Here is a 25575-nt window from a genome sequence, read left to right as displayed (position 1 = left end):
CAACCTCTAATAGGAAACACTTAGCAACCCCAGGCCTGGCACAAGTCTGGTGGGTTGTCCGTGCGTATTTGTGTTCTATTGTGGGTGAGTGTGAAGAGACACGGGGTACTCTGCAGGTGTGGAGAAGAATGAGGTAGATCTTTCTGTGCTACACAGCGTGTGTGTGTGTGTGTGTGTGTGTGTGTGTGTGTGTGTGTGTGTGTACATGCGTGTGTTCGGAAATAGAAAAATTCAGAGTCCTCACCAAACTGTCATCAGGATGGTCTCTGAAGAACAGGCCAGGGGATGGGGGAAAACCAGTCACCGTGCATTTTACTGACCAGAACATTTTTATCAAAAGCCCATTTTGTAAAAAACTAAAATACAAAGCGGCAATACGATAAATCAGTAATAAATGGGTGCACCTTACTTCGTTTCGATCTAAGGAGGGAGAAAGATAAAAGACAGGAACAACGCAAACATTTTAAATGAACAAACCCAGAGTCCGAGCTACTTGCTCGAGTGAACAACCGAGGCCCCTTCCAGGGGAACCGACTGCAACGGCGTGAGATTGACATCAGCCATCTCCAGGCAGGAGACGCAGAGAGATGCAAAACCACCCACAGCTCTACGTCGTCACGGCGTCTTTTGCCTGCAAGAACTTTCCAGACTCTGTGGTCCTACAGCTGCCAGTGTGTGTGTGTGTGTGTGTGTGTGTGTGTGTGTGCGCGCGTGTGTGTGTAAGGTGACTGGTTTTGGTTTGCATTTTGGTAAGAGATTGTATATCCTCTCAGGATTATTTCTCTTTCTCTCAATGCACACGTGAGCAGGCACACACACGCACACACACACGGGCACACACAGTCGTATTATCTGCGTTTCCTCTTTGCACAGGGGTGCGAAGCGCGTAGCCCAGGACGTGCCTGGGGAGGGGGGCCTCCTGCTCCAGGGGCTGGAACTGGCTAGCGCGCACACTCAGAGAGCGAGCAAAGGCACGGGGGCCGGGGGCCGGGGGCCGGGTGCCTACCCACCCGCCCAGGCTCCCTGCTGCTCCAGATCTCCTGACCCATTTAAGAAAAGGCAAGAACAGAAAGACGTGAACCCCTAGCCGACTTAGTCCGGGGTCCCCGCCTCGGGCGAGGGGGACGAGGCCACCGGGTTGGAAGGCAACATCGGGAATATTTGCGGCTTAGGACGCTCTCCCTAAGCATCTCCCTTCCAAATCCCACCCACTGTTTCTCGAAACTCTGTAAATCTTCTCTCACCGTTAAGAGTTTACATTTTACCTCATGGTACGTACCACGTAAACACACGTAAGATGTGTCTGTATGCAAATGTTGACAAACGTAAATATATTATGTACATAAATACATGTATCTAAGGCAAGAGTTTCGTGAAACACCACCCTTACTACGGTGCGATAAAGCACGAACACAGATAATACGGAAGACGATTGGGCGTCTGAAGTGTTCCCGGATTCCCCACAGCCGCTTCCTACGGGGGGTGCTTGCTTTGATTTCTCGCTTAGTTCCGTTCTTCTGGGCCCCTGAGGCTCCCATTTCACCACACCTGCTTGTCCTTACTCCGATTCAGGAGCTGGGACGGACCCTCAAATCCCCTGTGTCTTCCACGTGGAAGGAAGAGGAAGGGGCCCGTGTTTGCTCTAGCCTCGCCTCGCCTGCTGCGGTGGGCCACAGGGAGCGCGCCCCGGCGCCGGCTGTCCCCCCGCAGCGAGGACAGCTCCTGCGCAGATCCCCGCCCGGGGTGGGCCCAGCCCCTGGGGCGCCGTCAGCCCCGAGCTCCACACCCGTGTGCACCCTGTCCTCCAGCATCTCCACGGGTGGCCAGCAGAGCGGCTCCCGGCAGCCCACGAGTCCTGCTTGGCCCCTTCTCTGCTCTGCAGTCTTGGGTGCAGGGACCCTCAGCGTTGCCACCACACGTGGGCAAACTTGCCTAGCGTACGGGACCAATGTTCAGTTGTCCTTCTTCCAGCTGGAAGCCGAGAGAAGAACTTGAAACAAATTCCTATTGCTGGCTGCCTTCTTGACCACACCCGAAGCTCTCAGAACCATCATACCCTCACTGGATATTTCTGTGCCCGTGTACGTGAGCGTGGTCCTCTCCGCACTGATCTGGGTCTCGGGATCCAAAAAAAAAAAAACGTCTTCCGTGTGAAAATCTGTCACCGGCCCACGGGGACAGGGCCAATACCAGCTACTGTTGGTTACAGTTAAGGCTGCGGTGATGTTGGTATTCACTTATTTGGGCCACAGGTCGTTCCCGGAGATTCACCGTGTGCCAGGCACTGATGGGTGTCGAGGGGGAAGACACGATCTTTTACGGCCCGTTGGAGAAGACGGACGTGTGAACGGAGAATATTCCCAGCGTGGGGAGTTTAATCATACGGGTTTGAATCAAGGGCCACAGTCTGAAGTGACTTGATAAATGGCCTCACCGAGGAATCAGCCTGTGAGCTGAGGCTGGAAAGCCGGATGAGGGTTTTCCACCCGGAGAAAGGAAGGCAGGAGGTTCCAGAGAAAGCACTTCATGTCCAGAGAACAACATGTACAGAGGCAGAAAGATTTAAAAGACCCTCCTGTCCTCCCATCAGAGCAGATCTCTTGGTGGCCCTGGAGCCCGGGGGTGTGAGCTGGGAGCAAAGGGACCGAATCGCCAATTCGGGCTGATGAAACTGAAGAGTCAGTTGGGAGCCAGGACCCCATCCGGCTGGTGAGTGGATTTCTTTTCCGAGCGCACCCTCCCCGCCTCACCCCCAAACGCTGGGGCCACTGCTGGCCCCCCAGAAAGGGATGGGGGAGGCTGGCAAAGGACGGGTCCCACACCCCTGCCCCCCACCCCCCGCCTGAGCAATTCGGCTTTCGACAGTTTATAATGAGTTCTCAGGAAAGATTTCAATTCCGGAAAGGTTCCCATGCATGGAAAGCGCCAGCAAACACCTGCTCTTGGCAATTATAACCCAACCTTCTACCCAGGAAAGATAAATCTTGGCGATTAGGAAATGCAGACATTTGCCGAGCCGTGGAGCAATGACGGGTGTAGATGTGGGAGTCGGGCTGGGGTGAGGACCCGGAGTGCCCCTTTCTAGACGAGAGATCCTGGGCAAGTGGCCTCACCTCTCTGTTCTGGGGACACAGGACCGAAGGGGGGGTGGTGCCGAGAGGCTCATACAAGATGCCACGTGCAAAGGCTTTAAGGCAGCACCTGGGGCAAGAAGCGCCTGGCAGACTGAGTATCACCGATGAGCACCACTGGGGCTGAATAAGCCAACAGACAGCAGGGGGCACCTGCTCCCCCACCCCTGCCAGCTCCTGTCCTTGTCGGGTGCGGAGGGTAGGAGGGACCCTCCACGGCGGTCGTAAATGCTGACGGCCACCCAACCACAGGACAAGCAGGACGAGAGGGCGAACGGAGGAGAAGAGTGGACCTCTCCTCTCCTTCCCAGGCGCCAAGAGGAAGGACAGGAGCCCACGGACAGCAGCTCCCCGGGCTGGCCCGGAGCTGGGCTCCAGGGACAAAGGTGCTGCCTTTGAGGGGCTCCGCCGGGAGTGAGAAGGAGGGGGGACGCCTCCCTGTGTCCACAGAGCGCCAGGGCATCTGTGGGGACTGCATTCTCCGGCAGAGACAAGCACATTCCTCAGCCAAAGGGTTGCCTACCCTGGGACCCAAGCAAGGTGGGGAATTAGTGGTGGGAGCCCGCCCACGACACCGGCGTGGCTGACACGCAGAGACGCTGCCCTCCCCACCCCGGTCAAGGTCAGAGACACCCGTCGGCTCCCATGCATCTGGGGAGGAGGAAGCTGGCCGGCAGCCGGGAGGCCTCCCCTGGTGTCCCCGTGTCCCGCACCGAGGGTGGGGTCTCGGCCACCGGTCGGATGTCCCAGAACCAGAAGCCCCAGGGACGCAGGACAAGCACAGCAGACGCAGGAGGTCACCCGCCCGTCCCCTCCCCACAAGCTCCGACGCGGCTTCCTCCTCACTCACTGCGCCCCGTGGTGCCTCACGACTCCCACCCTAAGATTCTTCTGGCTTCTGCTCCTGCCTCCACCCCAGCACAGCTTCCAAAGATGACGTCAAGTTCCAGCAACCAAGAGCCTCCCCACGCCCGTCAGAGGGGCCAGCCTCCCGGTCAGAGCGGCCGGCAGAGGGACCGTCACTCACCTGGGCCCACCTACCTCCCTGCATGCGGTGCCCAGGGCATCCACCTCCCTCAGTTTTCTCTCCGGCTCCCCAGCAGAGGTGAAGGCACCATTTCCCCGGGACAGCCTGGGGCCCCAGCCTGGGTCAGAGCCGGCGGAGGATGGGAAGTAGACTTCCGTCCTCACCCAGAGGCCGCTCTGTGGGTCCCATCCCAGGCCCCGCCGCCGGCTGGGATGCTCTGAGTCAGACGCTGCCCTCGCCACCTGCTCTGGACAGGTGACTCAGGGCGAACGCGTCCAGCCTGGCGCAGGTTTGCTTAGAGACTCCCGACCTGAGCCATCTGATTTCTCCCCGTGAAAAGCCTTGGTCCGAAAGGGAGGCTGCCAGCGCTGGGAAGCTGAGTCCCGGAACAAAGGCCACCATCTGCTGGGCTGCGGGGAACACCGGGAGGGGGCGGCCCCGCCCAGAACCCCCGATCCCCAGCAGGCCTCCTCGGGCCTGACACGCTGCTAGCTTTACGCAAACGTCGGCTCCCATGACCTGCCACCAGTCCAGCCAATGTTATCATACCCGTCTTAAAAATCACTGCACAAAAATTCGTTGAGCACCTGCTATGCGCAGACCTGGTGACCTTGGGTCATAGCCCATCATCCCTGGCTCACCAGAGTCCGGCAACTTCCCTGAGGTCACCCAGCCTGGAGTCTAATCCCGATCCGCCCAGCACCAAAGCCCACGCTCTTTCTACGGCACCACACTGCCTCTCTGTCCCTAGAGTAAAAACTGGTTCTCAGAGTCTGGCCCCCAAGCCAACGGTGTTAGCACCATCTGCTAGAAATGCACGTTTCCTTTCTTTTAACTGTTTATTTACCTTTGAGAGAGAGAGACGGACAGACAGACAGAACGTGAGTGGGGTAGGGGCAGAGAGAGAGAGGGAGACACACAGTCCGAAGCGGGCTCCAGGCTGCGAGGCATCAGCACAGAGCCCGACGCGGGGCTCGAACCCGTGAAGCAGGAGATCACGACCTGCGCCGAAATCGGACATTTAACCGACTGAGCCGCCCAGGCGCCCGTAGAAATGCAGTTTCTGAGGCTCCTGACTCAGGACCTGGGCAGGCGGGGCCTGGCCCTCTGTTTCGGCAAGCCCTCCAGGTGGTTCGACTTGGAGAGCCCAGGACCTGACGTATAGGAGCGCGTCAAGGGCCCCAGCAAACAGGGACAAGGCGCCTCTGTTTCCCCCGTCGGGATGATTGCCTTGTGACCGGGGTGCTTCCCCCCACCCCCGCATGTCCCCTCGGAGAGCTTAATCTAAGGGTGGCATTCAGCCCATCTGCCCCCTGAAGAGCTTCCCACGCGTGTCCCCTAAGCACAGCCTCGTGGACGCTTGGCATGTGCCGGGCTGGGGCTTCTGTGGGGCCCTGTCCTCTGAAAAATGGGATCCACTCCAAGCGCCCACCAACAAGCCCTTCAGGGCTTCCTGGGGGCTCTAACGAGGCTGTGGGCGCCCGTAGGAGGCCCCTGCAATTCCGTGTGGGGCTGCAGAGGTCCAGCCACTGCCCGGCAGCCAGGCCCATGGTCACAAGGAGACGCACTGGAGACAAAGCTGTCTTTGTCAGTGGGTGTGGGGGACCGTCCCGCGTCGCAGGGCTGAGTCTGGAGGGCCGCGGAGGAAATTCTCAAGAGCAGAAAACGTAGGCCTCGGTCAGCAGGCACAGACTCTCCCCTTTCCTTGAGGGTGGGTGGGAGGGGGGATAGCGCAGCCGGGGCTCGGGTCCAGCCTCCAGGGTCCAGATTCTGGGACTGTCTCAATCCAGCAGCAAGGCTGGGACCGACGGAGTCCCCCCCCCCCCCCCCCCGCCTCTGGAGGTCGCTTCACCTTTCGCAGACCCCACAGCTTTCTTCCTACACCAGGCCCGAATCCAGCCCCTGCCTTCCCCTCCTATCAGATGGCCCGCCTTCCTTGACTATCAGAAAGCGAATTCGTTCCGAAGTGTAGGGGACATCGCGCCCAGACCCTTACTGACCCAGGGTGCTTTGCACCTCAAGGTGGAAACTGCACGGCGCCTGTGCCCCCCAGAACCCCCTCCAGGCAAAGGACGGGCTTCCCTCCGCGGCCTGACACCCCGTGGGCCGGCTCCCCGCGTGCCCGTGGGAAGGGAGCGGGGAGCAGGCCGGGGAGCCCCCGAGGCCTCACGACGGGATCTTGGTCGCGGCTCAGCTTTTGTTCGCTCATCTGCCCCACGGGACTGAGGGCTCAGGGCGCAGAGTCCCTGAGCGGTGGGGCCACGGGAGAGGAAGCCCCCCTTAGACACCCCGCGCGGGTGCCTCCCATCACTCATGTGCGTTTCAGTCTCCCCTGAGCACCAGACCCAAAGTTCACCTCCGTGGGATCGCCCCCGGACACCTGCACACGCACACCCTGACACGCGTACACGCTTTCGCGTGCACACGCGCACCCGTCCCCGTTTCCAGCTACAGAAAGACCGGCTGGCACCTGCAGACAGCTGGTAGACCCCGGCGAGCACCGGATTTCCTGTTACCCGCCCAGCCCCCCAGGAAGTACCTTCGCCCCAGGCACCGCGGACACGCTGTGTGATCAGGGCCAGTCCCCCCAGCGTGCCGGCCACCCACATGTCGAAAACCCCCAGACCCACGTCGCCAGCCTTGGGGCTTCTCAGGAACTCCTTCTCCTGCTTCCTGCTTGGGGTCGCTACCTGAGGACCGACCGGGGATCCCCAGGCCCCACACGAGCGGTCCTCTTGACTTCCCCGGGTGGGACCTCTCCCTCCCAGCCTCCACGTTTTGGTAGTTATTTGCACACCCCAAAACTCAACCCCAGGGTCCAGGAGCGGAGACCGTGGGCCCTGAAGCAGGCTTCCTGCCCCTGGCCAGGCGCATGGTCCCGGACGGGTGAGGAGTCCCCTCCCTGGGGACTGGCCCACTCGGCCGCGGGATGGCTTTGGCGCTCAGACCCCTCCGACTGTGCTGCCGGAGATGTGCCAGTTCTTACAAAGTTCTGAGCAAAGAGATCATGACCTGAGCCCGAGTCGGACGCTCAACCAACTGAGCCACCCAGGCGCCCCTAAGGCAGCTTCAAGTTAACAGAAAAACTGCACAGAGCGTGTCCCCTCCAGAGCACAAGCGCCCCGAACAGAAATCGTCACTCTTGTTCACAGCAGGGTCTCCGGCTCTGGGACATGCCTGGCCCAGAAGGTCTCAATAAACATTTACTGAATGAATCAACCCACAACCGAACGAATAAATAAGTGACTAATGCCATGTAATGAGCTCCCACATTTGTTTGCGCTTTAGAGCCTACACAGAGCTCGCACAGACGTTTTCTTAATCAGATGAATCTGATTAGGTACAGATTTAAAGGGAACTTCAGAAACCTAGTGACACTCTCGGTCCCAGCTCCTTGAAGGGCACAGACCGGGACCCTGTGGGGCCCTCCAAGGGAAGAGAGTTCATTTCCCGGAGCTCTGATAACCCTTTGGGTTGGACCCGCAGAGTCACGTGCTTCCAGCCACAGCCACAGCCCGTGAGAAAAGAGCGCTCGGAGACGCGGCCTTGACCAGCACGACGAGACTGTGCGCGGCACCCTCGCTGAGCACACACGCCGTGCCAGGCGCTGTCAGCACGGAATCCGGCTCCGCGGTCGGCCCGGAGGGCAGGGGCCGCTGGTTGCCCCTGTTTTCCTGCCCGGGGCAGGGACAGTGAGGACGCGCGGTGGTAAAACCACTTTCCCAAGGCTCAGAGCCAGGATCTGAACCCAAGGGTATCTGACAACGAAGTCCAGGCCGCGCGTGTCCGAGGAAGGCCGCTGAGCGACCTGGAAATCCCTGCCCCACGGGTCAGCCCGGGTCAGGACGGGACGGGCTTAGAAAGGGTTAACGCCAGAGCAGGAGGGAGTGGTCAGGCTGGCCAGCCGCGCTTCCAAGGCCCAGATTAGGACTGTTGGCACCGCATGCCTCCTCTCCACCTGGCCGCAAAAGAGGGCCAGGTATTAATGAAGGACACACGGGGCCCCCGGGGTCAACCGTGTCCACTCAGCAGGGCTTGGGCAGGACCAGCGTGTTCTGTGTTCGCTTCGGGGTGTCGCCTCTCACAAGGGTGTGGGAGCAGCGGAGTCCCTGTCTTGTCCCTCTCTGACAGGATGCCAGAGGTCCCCCAGGCGGGATGCCTGTCCCCTCCCCCAGTGGAGCAAGGGGGCTGCTCCCTGCTTTCGTCTTTCTGCCCGCACAGCTATCTGACGAGCGCCCCGTCCTGCCTGGCACCAGAAAGCAACGTCTGTGAAGATGAAGAAATCCCCACTTTCTTCTCTTAATTTGTTATGATCATGACACGACTGACTCAATACGCAAAAATTTCAAATCCCTGCCCAAGGTCACTGGCTCTCTCCCCCGTGCCTAATGTTCCTCCAGACGCCGCTGCTTTCTCCCACCTCCGCACCTCCGCGCACGCACGCGCTGCCCCTTCCAACTCACAGGCGCCGGCCTCCTGGCCAGCTCTTGTGGGTTTTCAAGGTTTGGCTCAGAGTCACCTCCTCCAGGAAGCCCTCCCAGACACCCCTCCCAGCTCACCGGAACGGGAGCTGTCCTCCTGTTCTCCCAAAGCACTCCACACCGACTCACTCCTGCACGTCCCATCCAGTAAGCGTGAGCTTCTCCGTGCTGTGGACTGAGTCTTACGCCTCTCTGTAGCCCTCACAGTCCCCCAAGCAACTGCCCAACAGCTGTGAGAAGAAATGGGGAGGAGAGGGAGAGACAGGGGAAGAAAAGGGCAGGGAGGAGAGAGGGAGAGAGAGGTCTTTGTGGGCAGACGCATACGCTCAGATAGAACTCGGACAGAGACAGAAGAACGGAACCAGATGCACGCCCAGCTACGCGCGTGCACGCTCCAGGCTCGGGAGGCCGGAGTGGGCACTGAACGAGCACTGGCCCAGGAGTCCAGGGCTGGTTCTTACCAGGCTGGGCTGATGCTAACCGGCTGTGCGACTTGGGTAAGCCACTCCCCTTCTGAGCTACAGGCTTCCCCTTAGTGAAAGGGTTTTCCTTTCATGGGGGGAGGGAAGGGGAAAAAATAGTTTCGAACAGAGAGGGAGGCAAACCATAAGAGACTCTTGAATACAGAGAACAAACTGGGGGTCGGTGGGGGGGGGGGTAGGGGGAAATGGGTGATGGGCACCGAGGAGATCGCCTGTTGGGATGAGCACTGGGGGTCGTGTGTAAGCGATGAGTCACGGGAACCCAGTCCCGAAGCCAAGAGCACACGGCACACGCCATACATTAGCTAAGGTGACGATAAATATTTTCTTAAAAAAGACTTAAAGAAGAAACGTGCTCACCGCCTGACGGGTGGTGCGGGTTCAGCAAAGAGCATCACTGCCTTCCCCCACCCCAGGCCACCTCAGTGCCCCAGCGCCATCCACAAGGCGAAGGACCGGAGGGCTGGGGCAGGACGAAGCAGGCACTGTTAAATTTAGCACCACACGATAGATTATTGGTAACAGCGGAACCCAACTGAGAAGGGGCTTGCGGGGGGGGGGGGGGGGGGTGAGCTTCCTGCTTTCTGGGGTGGATGTGTCTCGTGCTGAGAGTCGGCCTCGCACAGGTATGTCCATTTCTCAAAATTAATTCAAGGGTGTACTTCCTGTACACACATTTCAGCGTATGTACATTTTACCTCAGAGGAGAATAAACAAATACTGCGCTCAGATTAATTTACATACATGCTGAAGTGTTTAGAAGTGAAGGGTCGTGATGCCTAAAACTTATTTGGAAATTATGGCGTGCCCAGGTGGCTCAGTGGGTTAAGCGTCCGACTTGGGCTCAGGTCCTGATCTCACGGTTCATGGGTTCGAGCCCCGCGTCGGGCTCTGTGCTGACGGCTCGGAGCCTGGAGCCCGCTTCAGAGTCTGTGTCTCCCTCTCTCTGCCCTTCCCCTGCTTGTGCTCTCTCTCTGTCTCTCAAAAATAAATAAACACTAAAAAAAAAAAAAAAACGTTGCTCAAGGGGCACCCGGGTGGCTCAGTCGGTTAGGCAGCTAGCTGACTCTCGGTTTCAGCTCAGGTCACGATCTTAACTTTCGTGAGTTCAAACCCCGCGTGGGGCTCTGTGCTGACAGCTCGGAGCCTGGAACCTGCTTCGGATTCTGTGTCTCCCTCTCTCTCTGCCCCTCCCCTGCTTGTGCTCTGTCTCTCTCTCTCTCTCTCTCAAAAATAAACAAACATAAAAGAAACTTATTTGGAAATGCATCCAAAAAGTAAGATGGGCGTATGGACGGACAGACGGATGGAGGGATGGATGGACATGCGTTAAGGCAAATAGAGTAAAATGTCACTTGTGGAATTTAAAAGCGGGGTATGCTCATTGAGCACAATTCTTTCCACTCTTCTGTACATTTGAACAGGTCTCATCATCCTGCTTTGGAAGAAATACAGTGGAAAGCAGGCTGGAGAATCAGTAATTTGGGGGACGGTTAAATCCGTCGTGGCACAGCCATCTGATGTGGGTTTCTGAGGCCCTCAGGTGGGGGTTCTTCTCCCCTTGCGGGAACCGACAAGCCCCACGGTCAAGTGGAATCATGCGCACGTGTGAGGGTCACCCTTGGTCTTGCTCATCCACAGTGCAGCGTCGAAAACCTCGGGCTCTTGGATGAAACAGACCCGCCCGGGTTCAACTCTGCCTTGCCGCTCACTGCAGGGACAAGCCCCCCACCCCCGGGGCCTCACTTCTGTTCTCCTGCAAAGTAAAGACAACCGTGTTTGCCTCCTAGGGCTGTGCAAGGTCAAAGGAGTGGGTGCCAGGTGCTGAGGGCAGCTCCGGGGGGGGGGGGGGGGGCGGGGAGAGAGAGAGAGACTGGTATCACACAGACGCCCCCGGCTGCACACCTGGCCGGCCACCAGGTGTGGGGAACGTGGCGACTGTCTGATGCTCACAGAGGAGGGTCTCGAGGCCTTGCCCTCCAGCAAAAGCTTGTATTTCCTGAGCTAACTAGTCCCCTTGAGCAGTTTTCTTAAACCCTGCAAAGAGCACAGACGGGCGGAGGTACACTAAAGACGCTCACGGGGGCGCCTGGTGGCTCAGTCGGCTGAGCGTCTGACTCTTGGTTTCAGCTCAGGTCATGCCTCCGGGGTCGTGGGTGGAGTCCCGTGTCAGCCCCCCGCCCCCGCGCTGAGCGTAGAGCCTGCTAGACATTCTCGTTCTCTCTCCTTCTGCCCCTCCCCGACTCACGCGCGCACTCTCTCCCTCTCTCTAAAATTAAAAAAAATTTTTTTTAATGTTTATTTATTTTTGAGACAGAGAGAGACAGAGCGTGAACGGGCGAGGGGCAGAGAGAGAGGGGAGACCCGGAATCGGAAACAGGCTCCAGGCTCCGAGCCATCGGCACAGAGCCCGACGCGGGGCTCGAACTCACGGACCGCGAGATCACGACCTGAGCCAGCCGAAGTCGGACGCTTCACCGACTGCGCCACCCAGGCGCCCCGAAAAATTTGTTTTTAATGCTTACAGTGGCTCATTAGCTGGTGAGATTTGTGACGGTCCTCCTCCCTCATGTCTGCCCTCCGAGGCCCTGTTCCCTTTACCCACAGCTTGCTTCCCCCTGCCCCCACGTAACCGCCCCCCATTCAGAGCTCGGCTCGAACAGCCCCGCCTCAGGGGAGCCCCCCGACCCACCCACTAGGTCAGTTCCCCGTCAGAGCACCCAAGACGCCCGGCACCCCGTGTCAGATTTACACACGTGTGTCGTTCATCTTGCGTGTCCCACTCCGTCCCCGGAGCCCAGCCCGGTGCCTAGAATGCTCTAAATAAATGGCTGAAAATGAGTTCCAAGTGTTCGAGAAAGTGACTTCATTCTTTGCGGATTGAAAAATAAGTAGAAAATGGGTGGTGGGGCGAGGCGGGCGATAAAACAGACCCAGTACATCCGCGTGGTCCTGGGCAGCCCCATGCAGCTCTTAACCACCAAAGGAGTATGGCGACCCTTCACGTGGTTCTACTGTTTCCTCGGGAGAAACACCAGCTTGCAGGGGAGAAGGAGCACAGACCCCCGCTCCCCACGCTCCAGCCCTAGGCGGAGCTGCCCTCTGCGTCTCCAAGGCCCAGCCCTCCTGCTGACGGCTGGCCACGGGGAGTCCCGAGGGCCCCCGGGGAATTGGGGCTCCATTTCCAGCAGGAGTCGTCGAGGCGCCTGGGGAGGACGTCACGTGACCTACCGTTGGGGATCCAAGCGGCCACGAGGTCACACGCTCAGAACGTGCACGTGTGAAATGGCACAGTTGGGAGTCTTCCTCGAGGCCGATGCTGCTCCGTCAGTCCCTCTGCCGTCTAGACGGGGACAAGCGACCCCACCGTGGGAAGGGGCTTTCCCGGGTCACGCTACAGTGTAAGGGTTTAACTGGACAGAGCCTGATGCATTTAATCCCCAGTTATCCTATAGCAGAACTCAAGAGAAAAGGGGACTTAATCATCACTATTTTTTTTGTTTGTTTTTTTTAACGTTTCTTTTTGAGAGAGAGAAAGAGAGACAGAGCGTGAGCAGGGGAGGGGCAGAGAGTGAGGGAGACACAGAATCGGAAGCAGGCTCCAGGCTCCGAGCTGTCGGCACAGAGCCTGACGTGGGGCTCAAACTCATGAACTGCGAATTCATGACCTGAGCTGAAGTTGGACGCTCAACCGACCGAGCCACCCAGGCGCCCCTAATCATCACTATGAAGTGATGCTGTAGGTGCTGAAGTGATGCCCCAGAGAAGCGCCCAGACCCAGGACCGAGGCACTCCTTCCCACAGCTGAAGAAGGGTCACCCCCGTGATGGTCATAGCTGAGTCTCTCTCCAAGAACTATCCTTTGCTGAAGACAGCCGCCTCATCCAAGGTCGTACCCTGGCCATAGAGTGGCCCGGAGGCAATGATGGGTCATCGCGGGAGTACAGAACCCGTGGGATCCGGTGGATCACCATGCCTTCCACCCCCCAGCTTTCCTTCTGGCCAGTTCTGCCTCCCTTACCCCTCACAGGTGGTGTCCCCAAGCACACTCCCCAATGACCTTCCTACGCAAATCTCTGTTTTCTTACCGGGACACCCAACCAAACAAGGCGATGCAGGAAGTGGCAAGACGTCCCCAGAAATAAAATGGTTTCACCAAATTGTGAGCACCTACTGAATACCAGGTCAAGCCCAGCTCTTGAAGACTCCCCAGTAAGTGCATCCATATGGTCCACAGCCAAAGGGAGACATTCTGAGGGCTCGGCCCACTTGCTGTAAGAGAGGGAAGGCATGGCGGCCTGGCCCTCGAGCGCTCCCTTTATCCCCAAGCCCTGGGTGCTCTGTGAGGGCTCCCGTGTCACAATAGGGCAGGAGCCTGCATCCAGACACTCCCGTGTTCCGGGCATCACGCATATGATGCTCGGGCCATTTCACAGGCGTTATCTCCTTTATTGCTTCTGTAGTCCTGTGAGGTAGGAATCCATGGCCCTCGTTTCGCAGGGGAGGAAACCGAGCCTTGGAGAGGTTACACACCCTGCCCCAAGTCAACTAGCCTGTTCACCTCAGCGCCAAGACCACACCCCAGGTGGCTGGACCCCACAGCCCGGCTCTTGGTCCCTACGTGCCACTGCCTCTCTTCAGACCCCAGCGACGCTTGAGTGAAACCTCACCAAGGGAGCCCAGGGCTCCAGCCGTATCTTCCATATCTTCCTGGAGCCGGAACAGTCAGAGTGTGCCTTTGACTTGCCTCATTCCCCTTTTTAAAGAAAACCATGTGTTTACTCTCCGATGCCAAAGTTACAACAGAACTGAAGTTTTGCCAGTGTTGACTTTAAAAGCTGAGCAGAGGGGTTCAAATCCTTTCCCTTGGTGCCTGTTTATTCATCTTTCCAGAGCAAACGGAGGTGGTCAAAGAAACCATCTATCGGATCTATACCTGCAGCAACGCAGGGAATCTGGCCAGGGTGCTCAGGCCCCTCCCAGCCTCACCTCTCCCCTCCCCGCGCCCAGCCCTGCAAGACTCAGAGGGGCCCCTGCTCCGCTCCTCCAGAGACACCCAGGAGCTCCCCCTTCTGTTCTGTTTCCTGCTAGGACCAGAGCTCAGCGGGTGGGGACCTGGACTGCTCCGATGCCCCTGCTCCCTGAGGGTTGCCAGCAACGCTCACAGAGGAAGTGAGGGCACCAGTCAGGGCTCCCTCTCCTCTTCCGGGGGGGGGGGGGAGGGCAGGGGCGCTGCGATACCCTCGCCCCTCTCCTCTCTGCCCAGCAGACTACTGAGCATCCAGCCGGCTCTGCAAAGACAACGCGGACAGACGGGGATGTGTCCTGCTCCACACACGTGCACGCGCGCGCGCGCGCGCACACACACACACACACACACACACACACACACACACACAATACGGCGTAACCAAAATCATGCTCAGCGGACCCCTCCCTGAGGATGTCAGGAGAGTCAACCCCTCCGTATCCAGCTCCCCGGGACCCCCCGAGAAGAAGCTGCACTTACCGGTCTCCCGGCGGGGGAAGATTCTCTTCTGCAAACTCATGCCGCGGGGCTTCGAGGAGGAGGCTGAGCCGGGAAAAGTCCCCGGGAGCCCGAGAGCCCCAGCCCGCTCAGCTCACTCGACAAGCCCCGGGGATCACCGGCAGCTTCTGGGCGGGGAGTATATGAACAGGAGTTAGAAGTACGAAGTAAGTCGTCGTTAGAGCTGTTTCTCCCCCCCCCGCAGGGAGGGAGGGAGAGAAGCCCTTTCCAGCTGCCAGCAAATCTTGAGCGTCTCAGAACGGTTGCTTCCCACCCCTGCCCTTCTTGCGAAGCAACTGTGCATGAAGGCGATGTTATTTCACTGGATCGAGCCCTCAGATCATAAGCCTTTTCCTGTACCACAAACAGAAATGTAAAACCTCAAACTTTCCTTTGGACTCAGACTCTGCTGGGAGAGGACTGAACACAACCCTCTCTGAGGTCGAACGTATGGAAAATGTGCTAAACTGTTTAGATCATCCCAAGGGCTAGACTGCTCCCCACTACAAGCTCCCCTCCCCCCGGACTTTTTTTGTTGTTGTTGTTTTTAATGAGTTCTGGTGTGTTTATGTAATTGCAAGGGACAAACACAACACCTAAAATCTCTGCCCAAAGTTGAAGTGATTCATTTTCTCCTTCACACACACCACACACAAACACAGCGCCTGTTTAATCCAAGTGAAAACGCCTTTCATAAAATCTGCAAAGGGCTGGGGCAGAGCGGCTGCTGGTGAATGCAGCCTGTGTCCCCAGAAGGGCAGTTGGGCTCCGGGGAAGGTGGAGGCTGACTTTAATCAGGACAAACAGAAGGCGCTCTGACTCCCGCCCATGCTGGGACAAGCAGGGATAAAAGAAAAGTGGGCGCGAGCCCCGGCTGAGCGGGCTGTAAAATCTGTTCCGCCGACTGTACCCAATTCCCCCCGCTTGTCTTCTCATACCGGGAGATTTTATTTTTAGACTTGGACAAGATGTACTATTATTTTAAGTGACCAACTTGATTGCTGGGTTATATAAATCCTTGGATTCCCCCACCGAAAAGACCAAAAGAATATACAATAAGTAGGCAAACAGAGCTGGAAACTGGGGGAGAATGTGACCGTTTTGGAGACGCCGCAACGGATGACAGGACCGAAAGGCAGCCCTGTTCCATCCGATAGAGAGAAAACCTCACCAGGAAGCAAGTGGCACAGACCGCGGTCCGGTCCCGGGGTGACCCACCCCTGCCAGGACCCCCCACTAGACCAGAGTCAGTGCCACCACCACTCAGGATCTTGAAGAATCAAAGCCTGCTGAGTGAGCATCACTCTGCTCGAACCACTTCCGGGTCACTGCAGTCCCTCTGCAGACACGCACGCCCCGCACACACCAGAAAAAACCGTTTCTCAGGCCCGTGCTGCAAGGTTGACAGAAAAACCTTTGCTATCAGCACCTAGAGCGGGAACAGCTCCCTGAGAGTCATCCCCATCCTGGGCTGGGGGTTGGGATCCAGAGCTGGCACTTTGCCATCACCAGGACTATCTTGCTCTGAATAACCGAGTGACCGCCCGGGGCCGTGAAACCGCAGGACCCTCGGCTCGGCCGCCAGCAGCACGGGGGCCAGAACCCTGGCCTTCGTCCTAGCGGGACCCGCTGTGGCAACGATGAGAGACGGGGCCACATAAACGCGGAACGCTTTGCGGAAATCAAAACGGTGTGATAAGTACAGCGCGCTGTCATGGAAAGACGTCTGCACCACATTACCGAGGGAACAAATTGATTACAAATTGCAGAGTGATCGGTAGGATCTATATGCTTGAAGGAAGATGAAATTCGGGGAGTCGAATTGAGGGTGTTTTCCTCTACGAACTTGCCAATGTCCGTGGCGATTTCCCCACAATGTAGGCAGTAGAAATAGCTTTGCATTCATACCATCTAGAGGATGACAGAAAAAAAAAATTTTTAATCGAAAAGAATTTTTTTTTTTTTCAGTTGAGTCACTGGCTTTAGAACTCCTAAGTAGATTTGGTGAAGTCGACAGCAAGGACGATCATTTCGGAAGTCATGGCTTTTGATCACAGGAATTCAGCCTTTGACAAAGGGATTCTTATTTGGTGTGGTAGACGGGATATGGGCCGCTACGAAAAGGTCCGAGGCCCGTACCGGGAATCTCTGGGCAGGTATGTCGTATTAGGACATGAGGGGGGAGTTAAGGCTGCAGACGGAACAGACCTTGCTAATCAGCGGACGTTAAGATCAAGGGATCGTCCCAGATTATCCAGGTGGGTGCCAGGAAATCACAGGGGAGGCGGAAGAGGGGGTCCGAGCCCACGAAGTTGCATCCCCAGCTGTGATGACAGAGGAAGGGGCCACGAGCCACGGACACAGGTGGCCTCCAGAAGCTGGAGAAGGAAGGCGATGGGGCCTCCCCTCCCGTCTCCAGATGGAAACGCAGCCCCGCCCGCACTTTGGCCTCAGCTCCGGTGAGACGCTTTTGCATGCCTGACCCCAAGAAGGACAAGATCATCACGCTTCTGTGCTGTTTTAAGCCACTGTCTCTGTGGTGATTTCTTACAGCAGCAATGGGAGACCAACACGTTTGAGTTTGTTCTTATTTTGTGTGTTTCCTCGAGGCCAAAAGCTTGCCTTCGACCACAGGCAGCAAAGCCCAACGTTTATCAAAGCACAACATTCATCCCGTCAACTCACAGGTCCGGGAAGAGCGTGTGATGATAAAAGAACAGTTGTCGTCCTACCCGAAGGGAGATGAAAGTCTCTGCCCAAGTGGGGGGAAGTCTGGGGCTCGAGGGCCGTGTGTTGGGGGCCTGGCAAGGAGCCCCCATTCTGTTCCTTGCTGGCTGACAGGAAGACGCCAGGGCAGGACGCACAGGGGACAATAGAGGACACACGTCCTGCCCGAGATGCTTGCCCAGTGGACACGTCCTCCCAAGGAGGGAGTGTGGCTGCAAGTTCCCGGTGCTTGACAAGGTACCCAGGGTGGCCTGAGCGTGCCAGCTCAACTGGGGAGCTCCAGACAGGTGGATGTGGAGGGAAGAGAGTGAGCTGCGTGGCCTTGAGAAGCACATACCCGGTGCCCTGCACAAGGAGAGGCTGGCAGGCTCCATCCGTGGAGAGGCGCCCCCCCCACCTCGTGTCACTCAGCAACCCCGTGGGGGACATCGGAAGTCACGGAGTAGGTCCCAGAGGGGACTGAGTGGCATCAGGGGTGAATCAGGAATGACTAAGCTCACTTTGCATTGGCGAAGTTAATATTCCATCACCTGCAGAAGTGAGGGGTTACGAGTAAATTCAGTTACAGAGAAACAGGAAAAGGCTGGATGTTTATACGTCACTTTTTTTTTTTTCTGTAAATAGCCTATCAGCTACATGTCAAGATGTGAACAGAAGTTATCTCTGGCCAGCGGGATTAGGAGCACTTTTTATTTCTTTCAGTCTGTATTTCCTAGTTTGCTTTTTTTCCCCCCTAAAAAGAACAAGTTTATTTCTTAGCAAAACCAGGGGGCGATATCCTTACAGGAAGCCCTATTTGTTGAGTGACTTCCTCAGCCAGTCCTCATGGCTCTAAGATGACCTTGGGGTCAGCTTTCTGCCCCGATGACCAGTTTTCATCTTATTCTGTGTCCCCGGGGGCTCCGAGAGGAAAGCTGCATAGGGAGCAGCCGGGGGCCATGGCCTCTGAGGTTAGCATTTCCAAAGTGTGCGGCAGGGGAGAAGCTAAGACCCCCACAGGGGGGCCCTGACCCTGGTCCCTGGGGGGCGGGGGGTCCGTCCACCACCAGCCCCACCGGGAAGCCCCCAAGCCTCCAGACTTCCTCACACGGCAACGTGAGCTCAGAAGGTGCCCGAGCCACGAGAACGAGGGGGGCTACACGGCACAGTTTCAGTTAGAACCACAGATGGTGAGAGAGGAGAGGGGATGTCGGTGGGGGGGGGGGGGGTGTCTCACATCTGGGGCGGGGCCTTCTCCGTGTCCTCGGTTCTTTCCATGTAGTCACCTCCCGTGAACAAAGTCGCCTCCTTGGCCCTGTTCCCCGCTATGGGGGGACTGAGGGAGTCTCTGTTTGTCACACGACGTCTGGTCTACGGCTGTACCACCCTCAATGCGCCTGACAAGGTCTGCAACAAAGAACGGGGGTCCCGTCTCTCACTTGTCAAACCACCCGGGGGGAGAGGTGACCTCAACCGCCCACGTTCCAACCCTCTGTCCTCTCTCAGCCTCTGCCTCTGCTCTGGCCAGCAGAGCTGGGGTCGTAGGAGGGGGAAATGTGTGACACTCCCACCTCTACAGGCCCTCTGGGGTGTGCCCGCTTCAGAGGATTGGATCCCCTTCCTTGGCTGGTCCTGTGACCCCAGCCCCTCAGAGGTGTAGACACAGACTATAAAGGGGGCCCTACCCGGTCCTGAGCTAATCCTGCCCAGAAGGCCAAGCGAGAGTGGCTGGTGAGCCCCCGGTGACGCTCACTGTGGTGGGCGTACTCAGGGCTGCCCTGCCCCCTGGGAGCCCTGGGCCTCCTGCCCGCGGGTGTCAGTCCGGTCCGGAAAGCCTGCCTCCTGCTTCCACAGACTGGCCTGTCCCCTCCCTGTGGGACCTGCCCTGAACACTCCCTCGGGTTCTCGCCCACCGCGCCATGCGGCCTGCCCTGCTCCTCTCTTCCAACCCACATGCCACCCGCTTCCTGCACAGGCACCTTCCGGGGCCACGGCCCCATCACAACCAGCTCCTCAGCTCCCCGTGACACTGTCCACTCCCACTGCTCCCTGGAGCCGGGTCCCCAGCAAACTGGGACCACTTCTTCCCACTTCCCTCTTCCCTCCAAGTCCCCCACTGACTGCGTCACATCCCGGGGGGCTCAGTCGGTCGAGCGTCCAACTTCATTCAGGTCATGATCTCGAGGTTTGTGGGTTCGAGCCCCGCGTCGGGCTCTGTGCTGGGAGCCTGGAGCCTGCTTCAGATTCTGTGTCTCTCTCTCTGCCCCTCCCCTGCTCATGATCTCTCTCTCTCTCTCTCTCTCTCTCTCTCAAAAATAAACATGAAAACAAAATTAAAAACAAATAAGGCACCGAGCCTTGCCTACCAGCCTCACCCCGACACCACAGACCTCCCGGGCTCTGCTTCTTGGCCCTCCAGCAGTGCCCCCAGGAGCACGTGGCCTGCTGTGTCCCCCCAGGAGCTCGGCATTCCCTCCCCCACGTCCTCACAGACGGTGCGGCCACGCTGCGTAGAGGGACATGGGACCGCCTGCACGACAGTGACCCCAAGGGCGCCTGGACTGGCTCGGTGAAAGCCAGCAAACTCTTTTTTCAGTCTAATGTGTAATTATTCACCTGAACGCCTTCATCCCCGGGGACGGTAACTGTGCCCAAGGATGAAACGTCCCTGTCAAGTAGCCCATTCATTTCGAAATGTTCACTGGCTTTGAAATTTACTTTTGTACTCAGAAAATTCTAGAGACAGGCTAATATACCACTTTAGGGCATTTATAGTTTTTGGACATCTATTTTAGGGACAAAATGAGCCTCCTGTACCGTTCAGAGAAGGACAAAAGACCCACTGATTCTTCAGCCTGGAGCTTTGGGGCTCCCAAATACCAAGAGCAAGTCCCGAAGTCCTGTCAGGTCGTCTGCCGCAGCTCCGGAAACCACACAGCCCGCTTCACTGTTAACCACAGGACGTGATGGCCGACTCCCCATTCTACAGGTGTGGAAATGAAGGCCTCAGAGAGGCGGGCGGGGGGCCTGCTGGGGTCCCAGAGGTAGGACACGTTGGGGGCGACACACCCATCGTTCTTCGGTAAAGACCAAAAAAGTGCCTGTCCGGTTCTCAATCACGAACGAATGGGCAGAGGACTTGCTCCTGGGCCCCCAGACGGGAACCCACTCTAAGCCCGAGAGAACACGCCGGAGGGACGAGGGACGAGCTAAGCTGTGTGGCTTGCTAACTTCTAGGAGGACCAGATCCCCGTTTCTCAGACATCTACACGGAACGTTAGCAGATAAAACGATGACAGTGGACGTGAAGTTGGTCTGGCTGAGGACCGGATGGCTAGGCTGCATCTCTGGCCCCAGCCCCCCCCCTTACCACTCCTCAGCAGCCCCCCACCCCGAGGTCAGCCGAGCACGTCTGCAAACCTCTGTCCTAAAGCGCCCATCTCATCCACGCGTGGGACTCCGAGGCGGGAGGGAAAATGACGCGTCCAAAGACAACGATCACGGCGATGGCCAGGGTTGTAAAGACCGCCCATCCCGACCAGTCCTCTGTCCCCAAGATCCCTTTCTACCACCCTTGGTGACCACTCTGCCGCGCGCTAACATCAGAGAGGGAAGCCCAACGATGCCCCGGTCGGTCTGCTTTGTTCACAGTCTCCCCACGCAGGGACACATCCCGGGACGTCGCGGAGACAGGCAGGACCCCGCTTCGTCAAGCCTTCACACACTCTGTGCTTTTGAAAGCACATCCCGAAGTATCTCCCCACCTCTTACGTTTTTAATTTATCCTGAAATATTTTCTGCGGGCCCAGAGGTATACAAGCTTCCCTTTATTCTGGAAGACATCTATTGTTTTAATGTAAAAGCTTTGCCGTGTGTGTGTGTGTGTGTGTGTGTGTGTGTGTGTGTGTGCACGCGCATGATACACATTATAATCATTTTATCATTATCTGTCTGCGGCCATCACTAAGTTGGCCGTGTGTGAGCCCCCAGGAGCAACCCAGAAGCAAGCGTAGGTCACAGGGAAGAAAGTCACAATACTGTCTGGCACCAGGACGTCCGTGGAAGGTGACAGGGTCTTCCCCACCAGACCCCTGCACCAAGCCGGGCACAGCACGTACCAGGAGCCCTCTCTTCCCTTCTCCCGGGTCTGACCCGAGTCATCTCCTGCAGGACAGGAACTGCACTCGTGAGGCCATTCTCGGGACCCCCGAGCTCTGCCCCTGCGGCCCCACGTCACTCTTTTCCCCCAACCTCTTCCCGGCTCCAGACTGACCACTGATGGCCCGAACTCAGTGACCCTCGGAAATCAGGGCTTCCCCCCCCCGCTGGACAACACAGCTTGTCTTCTCTCTTTCCAGGTAGGAAGCATGCTGCCTCCGCTCTGGAGGGGGAGCCCTTGGATTCTAGACGCACTTGTCGGCCACAGTGATTGAGTCCATATGATGGCGGGATCGTCTACACCGGGCCCGGACCGCGCGAGATGGAGGGGTGATAGACAAGTAGTTGTAATGAACGATGGTGGTGGTGGTGACGGCGGTGACAGTTACTTAGCGCCGAGTATCCGCTCTGTGCCAATCGCTCCTGACCCTCACCTGTCTTCATTAAGCCCACGTGGTCAGCACCACGTGGCAGAATGCGTCCCTCGAGGCTCGGCTATGTCCTCCGACTTGGACCGGAAGGCAGGGAAGGAACAGACAAGTTATCAGCAGGTTCCGGTGGCCGCTCTCTGGCTGGCTGACCGGCCGTGGAGGGGCGCCCAGGCCATCTGTTGTAGCACAGGGAGCCAGAAGGACAGTGACTGCAGTCCCAGCCCGTGCAGGGGCACGGGAAGCATAGGGGACCGCAGAGAGGGGACGGGCACAGGAATGACCCGGGAGCCTGAACCGGCACCAAAGCGGCACGGTAAGCCCTGGGCCCTCACGTCCTCACGCTCCCTTGCTAGGATGCGTAGGGAAGGAACCGCCACCCAGAGGATCCGGTCGGTTCAGCGCCTCAAGTCAGTTCAGCCCTAAAGGGAGAGAATCCTCCGTGGGCCCAGCCAGGGACGCCCGGGGGAGGCAGAGGCTTGGCGGGAGCGCTGAGATGGAGTTTGGACAGAGAATGTCAAGCCGGGGACACAGGACGACTGTGTGAGCCCCCCCTCTCCAAGGGCAACTTCTCGTACTTGCATGGATGCCAACCCGAAAGAGGCCACCGGTCCCCCCGGGCCAGGTCTCCTCTCCAAGGTGATTGGAGCCAAAGGCCAGAGCTCAGTTCTCAAGGAAGGCCCAAGAGTCGAGTCGTAAAGCCCAGGGCCCGCGTCCCCGACACCTGTGTCTCCTCCTTCTGTCCTTGGCCTCCGCGAGGACCCCACCTGCAGCTGACATTCATTCTGCCCTGCTGACGAACAGAGGACGGCCTCACATCTGGGCTCCTTGCCACGGCCCCCCATTGCCATTCCCACCGCTGCCCACGCTTTCACGGCCCTTCCCCCGCACTCGCTTCTGGAAGGCCTGAGCCTCCACCTTGGGTCACTGGCCCCTGCTCCAGGCTGCTGCACCACAGGCAGAGCTCCCCGCTCACCCAATAGGCAGATAGGGCCCAGAGAGGTCGCTACAGCCCTACATCATACCAGCAGAAGGCCTGAGACCACGCTGGTAACAGGTGTCACAGAGTCAAGGCTCAGATGCCCTCCAGGGTGTCCTCATTTCTTGAACGCATCGAATCTCCATTCTATAATCAGAAAGGACAATTTTCACCTCTTCCCAAGATGCATTCAGCAGACAGCCACTGAACAGCAGCCAGGCTGCGTCCTCAGGAGTTTTCGAAGGGAGAATGACGGGGCAGGGAGGGGTCAGAGGCTGCCACGTTGTCGTGGAGTGGGGTTTAGGATACGTCTTTCCCTGGGAGATTTGGGAGCACAGAAGCAGGCACAGACCCCACACCATCAGGTCAGAGGAGCCCTGGGCTCGTGGGTTGATCTGAAGGTCAGAAGAGCTGGAAGGCGGGCCTGTCTGAACCGAGGGACTGAGTGCACCACAGAACGGGGCTGGAAACAGGATGCCTTCAGGAAGCACCAGTAGACACATGGAGATCGTTTCTGAGACCCCCAGTGCTTTCCCTCCCGACACCATCACTGTGCTCCCCATCACCCAGCCGAGCACCCGCAACTAACCCCGACTCCTGCTTTTCCTTATTTCTACTGTTTTTTATTTCTAATTTTTTTAACGCGTATTCGTTTTCGAGAGACGGAGAAACAGAGCATGAGCGGGGGAGGAACAGAGCGAGAGAGGGAGGGAGATACGGAATCCAAAGCAGGCTCCAGGCTCCGAGCTGTCAGCGCAGAGCCCGACGCGGGGCTCGAACCCACGAACCGCGAGATCGTGACCTGAGCCGAAGTCGGACGCTTCACCGATGGAGCCCCCCGGGGTGCCCCACCTTAATTCTACTTTTAAGTCTCGCCAGTGTGTGTTCTGAACAGCTCTCAGGCACAGTGACTTCTCTCGGTTCCCTTTGCCGCTTCCTGGTTGAGGCTCCCCTACCATGGGGCCAGGGTACCCCCAGAGTCTCCTGGCTTCCCTACCTTCCTCTGCCCCAAGTATATCCTCCCCCACAGACACAGAAACTCAGCCTTTACACCGTGTACGTAACACTCCTCCGAGAGTCCACATAAGCTACCCGATAAAACCCAAACCTATGAACCGGGGACGTAAGACCTCCGTTCTCAGGCCCCTGTGCCCCCTGCAGCCCCACTAGATACCCCTGCCCAGGCCCGCTCCCCCGAGCATACTACTCCTCACCTCCAGGATGTTGCACGGCTCCCTCCCCTCCACCCCACCCAGTTTCTTTACCTCATCCTTTCACCCACCACCTGGGCATCACCTTTCTAAATCCCCCCTTGGAACCCCTGGTCCCCCCCTCACCCCGCCGCCCCACCAGTGTGATCTGGGCCGCATGAGACCCGCTGTGCACTCCCAATGCCGTGCTCCCCGTGTCCTATAATCATTGGCCTCCATATCCACCCACCCCACCGGGTTGTCAGTATGTTGAGGGCAAGAACTAGGTGTTCTTCCCCTCTGTGTCCCCATACCTAACTCAGTGGCTGGCACACAGTGAGAACTCAGACTTCTCTGAACGAATTAAATAGTGGGGCCGGTGGCTAAACGATTGGTGCTTCCAGGTGCAAAAATAGCGAGCGCAGGGGAGCAGCTGGAATGAGGGCAGTTTGCATGAGGGGGTTTGGAGTTTCCGGGGGAGCGCAGAGGGGAGAGGTGTCTGGTGGGCACGTGGACGCAGGGACTGGAGGTCAGGAGCGAGACGGGGGCTGGGGGACAGCCATCCGACCATCATCAGTGTATAGACGGCAGTCAAAGCCAAGGGCTCAGGTGGAAAATAACCTAGAAATTCCACCACAGGGGCGGGGGAGCCGTGGAATGGACGAGACACACAACAGCAAGGCAGGAAAGACACTGAAGAAAGAGATAGAAACATTTTAGAAGTTCCAGCACAGAAGCCAAGGGGAAGGGAGGGTCCATTCTGCATCTTACTTAATCTTCACTGGCTTTGGGTCCGAACAAACAAACCCCGGGAACCTCTGGCAAATTCACTTGGCCTCCCTTCTTTCCCGGAGGCCCCTGGAGTTGAACAGCTGCCATTTCTAGGGTGCTAAGGAGGGGACCTGGGCGGGGGGGGTGGGGGAGGGACGGCACATGGACACAAACGGACTGAAGATCGGGTCAGCCATTCAAACGATTTCCCAAAACCTAGCGCTAACTTGTGCAGCCCACAGTCCATTTCCCATAAGTTGAAATCCCCGTTCAACTTGAGCGGAAATATAATCCATGTGTTCATGATTCATTTGCACTTTATGTAACCAAATGTTGGGCTGTCGCCGCTTGATGTCCAAGAGACCATGTGGAGACTCTTTGCAGCCAGAAGTCATGCGTTGCCAAGGGACAAGAAGGGGACGGGGTTTGGCCCGCCTCGTCCGTGATCGAAGGCCACCGGCAAGGGATGAATCGGTGTGGTGCGAAGGCAGAGACATCCAATCCGCCAGCTGTGACATCGGATCCACGTTCTGTGTCCTGGCCGCAGGCGTCTGATCTAAACAAGCCACATCAACGAGCAGGCAATGGCCGGAGACAGGGTCTTCCTTATGTAACTATTTGGCTACTGTTGCACAGTTAGATCCTTCCCAGCTTTGACATTATAAATAAAGCTAGAACAAAAATCGTCACCCATC

The 25575-nt window shown here is 57.7% G+C and overlaps 2 protein-coding genes across 6 annotated transcripts in view; both read right to left on the bottom strand.

Moving 5' to 3' along the window:
- IL16 (interleukin 16) overlaps positions 1 to 15115 on the bottom strand; it is a 94175-nt gene extending 79060 nt beyond the window's left edge. Inside the window, exon 1 of one of the 3 annotated variants that reach the window (XM_053223464.1) lies at positions 14631 to 15115. In XM_053223464.1, coding sequence (XP_053079439.1) covers positions 14631 to 14670 — 40 coding nt within the window. In that variant the 5' untranslated portion in view covers positions 14671 to 15115. Of the gene's footprint in view, positions 1 to 8717; positions 8827 to 14630 lie in introns of those variants that run through there. The other 2 variants (XM_027068232.2, XM_027068230.2) reach the window with 2 other exon arrangements.
- Positions 1 to 25575, bottom strand: part of CFAP161 (cilia and flagella associated protein 161) — a 62114-nt gene that overhangs the window by 9555 nt on the left and 26984 nt on the right. Inside the window, exons 10-11 of one of the 3 annotated variants that reach the window (XR_008298922.1) lie at positions 22966 to 23066; positions 20806 to 22730 (exon numbers count right to left, since the gene is read on the bottom strand). The exons of 1 other annotated variant lie outside the window; for it this stretch is intronic. The gene's annotated coding sequence lies outside the window, so the exon portion shown is untranslated. Of the gene's footprint in view, positions 1 to 20803; positions 23067 to 25575 lie in introns of those variants that run through there. One more of the 3 variants, XM_053223466.1, reaches the window with a different exon arrangement.

Source organism: Acinonyx jubatus, chromosome B3, assembly GCF_027475565.1.
Source record: "Acinonyx jubatus isolate Ajub_Pintada_27869175 chromosome B3, VMU_Ajub_asm_v1.0, whole genome shotgun sequence".
NCBI lineage: Eukaryota > Metazoa > Chordata > Mammalia > Carnivora > Felidae > Acinonyx > Acinonyx jubatus.
This window is presented reverse-complemented; position numbering and strand designations above follow the sequence as displayed.